The sequence below is a fragment of the Aquila chrysaetos genome, chromosome 13 (assembly GCF_900496995.4).
Source record: "Aquila chrysaetos chrysaetos chromosome 13, bAquChr1.4, whole genome shotgun sequence".
Classification (NCBI taxonomy): Eukaryota; Metazoa; Chordata; class Aves; order Accipitriformes; family Accipitridae; genus Aquila; species Aquila chrysaetos.
Window position 1 is genome coordinate 38,395,429 of NC_044016.1, and position 5,101 is coordinate 38,400,529.

The 5,101-nt window shown below is 57.8% G+C and overlaps 1 protein-coding gene across 1 annotated transcript; it reads right to left on the reverse strand.

Annotated features, from left to right (window-relative positions):
• Positions 1-340: 340 nt before the first annotated feature.
• On the reverse strand, positions 341-4,356 carry NKX2-6 (NK2 homeobox 6). Its single transcript, XM_041128245.1, has 2 exons — positions 4,240-4,356; positions 341-1,265 (listed from the first exon to the last, which is right to left on the reverse strand). The coding sequence occupies exons 1-2, from the start codon at positions 4,354-4,356 to the stop codon at positions 573-575; spliced, it is 810 nt and encodes a 269-aa protein (XP_040984179.1). The 3' UTR covers positions 341-572.
• Positions 4,357-5,101: the final 745 nt, after the last annotated feature.

A 5,101-nucleotide genomic window follows, 5' to 3' on the forward strand; every position in this document is an offset into this window, starting at 1 on the left:
AGTTGTGGATAGGAAAAGTCAAAACATTAAGTGAAGAATGGCTAGAGAGTGAAACAACACAATTTCACCAGTTTGGTTTTTATTTGCAAATAATAATAAAGACAGAAATGAACACCTGTGCTGGGAGATATTAAGAAATATATATCAGAAATGTATCTCAAAAGATTAGAGGAACTCAAAGCATTAAATATGCTTCATAAAAAAGTGAATGCACAGTGGTGTGCACAGACCCTGTTTTCCAGCTGTCCTTAGGAAGAAAACCAGTGTTCGTACCTTCTTGACGGCTGTGCACTGGCATCCCGGAGGAGCAAATCCTCTGCAGGAGCGGGAAAGGCCAGACTCCGAAACATTTGTGTTTAAATAAATAAATGCCCTCAGTCATCGGGTCCCCAAAGTCGCAATGCTGGAGCGGCACGAGCTACCTGGAGGGGACGGATGCTCCGGAGACGTCCCACTGTCCGGGGTGGCAGAAACCCTCCGGATTTGTCTCCAGTCCCGACAAAAGCTGGAGTCTGGAGCGGAGGGGGGCTTTCCTCGGCAACTTCTCCGGCGGTCCTGTCCCCCGTGGCCATCTACCAAGCCCTGATCCCTGCTTGCATGGCGGCTTGCAAGCACGCGGGCTGGTGCTGAGCGCCGCTGGCCATACCCAAGCTCACGTTCCCGGCGGGGCTGCCCGGGGTGGCACTGGGGGTCACCCCGGCGTAGCCCCCCCCGTAGCTGGCACCGAAGGGGCCGCCGCTATAGGCACTGTAGTAGGAGCTATAGGAGTAAGGGCTGGCGGTGAGGCTGTACGGGGCTGGGTAAGGCTGGGACCCCCCGAGACAGGGTTTGCCGTCCCTGACGAGCACGGGCACCGCCACCCTCCGCGGGGGCAGCGGGTGGGCAGCCAGCTCCAGGGATTTATCCTGCCTCTGCCTCTTGCACTTGTACCTTCGGTTTTGGAACCAGATTTTCACCTGCGTGGAGGTAAGCTTGAGCACGCTGGCGAGGTGCTCCCTTTCCGGAGCGGAGAGGTATTTCTGTTGCTTAAATCGCCGCTCCAGTTCAAACACCTGAGTTTGGGAGAACAAAACTCGGGGTTTTCTCCGCTGTCGCTGCTTGGGATGGTGGCAGGCGTCGGCTTTCTTCTCGTCTGCCTCGAAAGGGTGGGCAAGCAAACATTTTCCTGCAGCAAGAAATATCCAAAGCAAAGTGAGACCCAGGTCCGGTTCTGTTCCCAGTGAGAGTGTGTTTCCGAAGGAGGGATCGAATTGGGAGTGGAGACCCTCGGAAATAAGAGGAAGTAGGGTCGATAGTTGCTAAATTTAATATGAACTATTCTGTGATGTTTAATGGGAATTCAAGAAAATTCCCCCTTTTTTGGATGGAATTAGAAGCCTGACTGTTACGTGAATTTTGGACAATGCCTCCTTTCGGTCCCTCCTAACGATGCCTGTGCCACCGTGGCAGCCCCAGCCCGGAGAGGCACGGGGGGGAAGCAGGGTATGGTGCAGATTTGAATATCCCAAAACACAAATCCCCTTCCCCACCGTCCTGCTCCGGAGGGATGGAAGCGATGGCAGTCAGACCTCTGGCAGGATTTACCTCCAGCGGCTGAGGAACAGGGAATCCTGCAGCTCTCTGAATTGAAGCAAAGCCAGAAAATTGAAGGGACTGGGATCGGAGGAGGAAAAATTGTTAGATCTGTGAGAAGATGGAAAGCAGTTTGGTTTTTTATCATCCGCTGGGTTTTTGTGTTGCAGGCGAGCTAGCCGGGGGTCTTGCACGGTGGCTGCTCCCCGGCTGGTGGGATGCGCTGGGGTACCCTGCCAGCCGCAGCAGGGGCTCAGGGAATTTAAGGGGGGGGGCTGCGGGGAAATGGGGTGCTGGAGGGCTCCGTCTGCAGGTATGAAGCCGGCAGGGAGCTCTCCCCGGGCTCCTCTCGCCCTCTCTGGCTCTCTGGCTCCGTATCCCAGCGCTGCCCAGTGCTCAGGCTCTGGTCCTACTGGTTTCCCCGTTTCTCCACCCTTCAGCCACCGGGCATTAGGGAAACGCGAGCAAAAGGACACTTGGTGGGATTTTAGCGGTGGGGAGAAGGGGGTCCCGTCCGATCCCCCCCTCGGTGGCCGCTCCGGAGCAGCATCCCTGCTGGACAAATACATGGAGCATCGAAACGGGGATTTGTATCAAATCGGTGGCGATTTGTGCCTTGCAGAAAAAAACCCCAAACAACAAAAAAACCCTGAAACAAGCCAGTTATAACCCTGCCCTGGGCTGTTTCTTTTCCCCGAGGGCAGCCAGGACGCACGGGAGGGATGCGGGGCTTGGCAGGCTGCTCGGAAAAAGCCCCGAACAACCCCCCAAAAACCAAAGAAAAAAAGAAAAGAAAAAAAAAAAAAAAAAGGCGGGGGTGGGGTGGGTGGTAAATACCGGGGAAAACCAGCCACGGGTACACGGGCTCGGGTGGAATCGGGGCTGGAGGATGCAACGGGCTGCTCTGCACCCCTCGGGTTTCCAGCCCGGGGGAACGAAAGCGGCTCCGTGGGATGTCGTGTGTCCCCCCCCCCCGCGACCCCACGGGTCACTTACTCGGTGGCGGTGGCTGGTCCCCCCCCCCCGGGGCTGCGGGCAGCCCGGGGAACGGGGACGGCGTGGGGTCCCCCGGTAGCTCCCGGCCGTTCCAGGTTGAGGATGTCTTTTACCGAGAAGGGGGTGGGCAGCATCTTCCAGCCAGGGCCGGGGCGGGGAGGTTGAAGGGGGGGGTTAAAGGGGGGGGTGGTATGTGAGCTCTGGGACCCTCTCCCCGCCTCTGACCCTCCTGCCGGGCCAGGCACCACCCCCGGTCCCTGCCCCGGGGGGGGGTCCCAGGGGTTGGGGGGAGCAGGGAAAGGAGGGTTGGTCACCCGTGGGGGGGTCTCTGGGTCGCCCAGGGTGCTCTGGCCCGGACACGGTTCCCCATGGGCTGTCTGCCCCCCCCCCCCCGGCTTCAGCTCCCTTCCCCTCTGTATTTCCAAAACAAAGGGAAGGGAGAAGGGGGGGGGGGGGAATTTGGGGTTAAGCCAAAATAAAACAAATAAAGAAAATAAAATAAAACAATAAAATACAAAAAAAAACCCCAATAAAACAAATTGAGTTGATTTTAGCTCCATTAAGGTCACATTAGCGAGCGGCTTTGGGAGATAAGGGCTGATAAGGGGCGCAGACCACCTAGCTCCTGCGGGCCGGGGAAGGAGGGGGGGGGATGATGCTGCGAGAGCCCCCGCCAATGTGGGCTGCCCACCGACAGCAGCTCTGGGCCCCAGTTCCCTCCCAGTCTGGTCCCAGTGCTGCCTTAGCAGGTGGGCACCGAGCTGGCAGATCCCCGGCGGGGTATGGGGTCCCTCGCATGAGTTTGGGGTGCAGGGCCGGGTGCTGGTAGCCCCGTGGGGAGCCCCACTGGCCGTGGGGTGATGCTGGGCCTTATCTGGGCCCAGTGACCGGCTATTTCAATTAAAATTCCTAGCCGGCCTCAGGGGCTGGTGTTTGCTGATAGCCCTGACAGAGCAGAGCTAGTTTTTGTCTGGGTTGGGTCGGTATCTCTCGCACCACCGAAATAGCCAAACCGGACTGTTAGGGGAGGCTGAATAAATAAACTACCCAAATGCAGGCAAGGAAGTGAGGGGCTGGAACGGGAGGGAAAATAAATACAGTGGCTTGGGGAGAAAAGTGCTCACAGCCCCAAAGCCCGGTCCTCATTTCTACGTAATGCCCGGGTTCATTCCCGGCCCCTGTCGTCCGTGTTTTTAGCTCTGTGTCCATTCATGCCCGTGGGACATCCCTGCACACGGTGCCTTATTTTCCAGGGTAAAGTCGGAATTAGGACCGAACACATTGTGAGAAACACCAAGCTCACCTTCCCCGGGAGGGTTTCGCAGTGTGTGGCGATGCTTTCCAGCGGCTGCTAAATAAATCCCTTTGGCGGTGGTAAAGCTCAGGCCCTGCTCAAGCGGTTTCTGTCAGGCTGCCCTCCTGGAGAGCACTCGCCCTCCTCTGAGATGTGCTGTCCCTTCCTGCAGGCCTGATCCTGCTCTCTTTACACTTGGTAAGAGTGCGAATTGTGCAGTGTGACTTTTGCACACTGAAAGGGTACCTGGAGGTACTTTTTTTTTTTTTTTTTTTTTTTTTTTTTTTTTTTTTCCCCTTTTTGGGTCTGTTGCACTTGCTGCCCAGACCCCAGAATTTCTAATCCGGTACAGGAATGACACTGCAGCTCACTTAAACCAGCCCAGGCTCCTTGGGCTGGAGTCTCCTGCCCGTGCCGGCCTCGGCGGCGGCTGTGCGCTCCCTGCAGCCCTTCGCCGTGGTCCCCACGGACCAGGTCAGCTCCCGCAAACCCATTCTCCGAGTCCAGAGCTGTGCCCTATTCGCAAAGCCCCTTCCCAGTCCCCGGCTGGATTCATTGCCACGTCTAAATGGCTTGTTTGGGACTCGAAACACCAAAAGGCAAGAGCAAACAGACAGTAACATTACACCTTGGCTTGTTGATGGCGGGAGGCAGCCGGCGCCAAGGTAAAATGCTTGGCTGGGATCGAGACGAGCAGGAAGGAATTGGGGTGAGTAGCTTTATCCGCCCCTAATGACTCGGTGCGGCTGAGATTAATGGAGAGGCTGGAGTTTGGCTCTCAAGGACCGACGGAGAGATGAAGTGCTGGGTGGGTCGAGTCGAGGGGAGAGCGAAGGAAAACGGAGTTTAGCACAGGGCAGCTGGCAGCGGGGCAGGATTCGTGCCCACGACGGCCGTGGGGCTGTGCTGGCTTCTCCCCATCCCGCTCCGTGTGCCCCCACGGGTCGCATCCAGCCCTCCCTTGCTTGCAGAGCACCGACGGCCTCTGAAGCATGTGGAGGCTTTGGATGAGGCTTGTAAATCATCTCCGCAGGCACTTCCCTGCCAAAACCTGCTGCCGAGCCTGCCCAGCCCCGGCCCCGCTCCCTGCCCCGTGCCCGGGAGCTTTCCCGGTGCCGCGGACGTCGGCACCCGTGAGGGCTTGGGCCCTTGCCGCGGTGCCGGGGATGGACCGCGGCTCTCGGCCGCCGCATTTTGGCAGCCAGAGGCCACTGGGGGATTTCTGGGAAGAAGACTAAG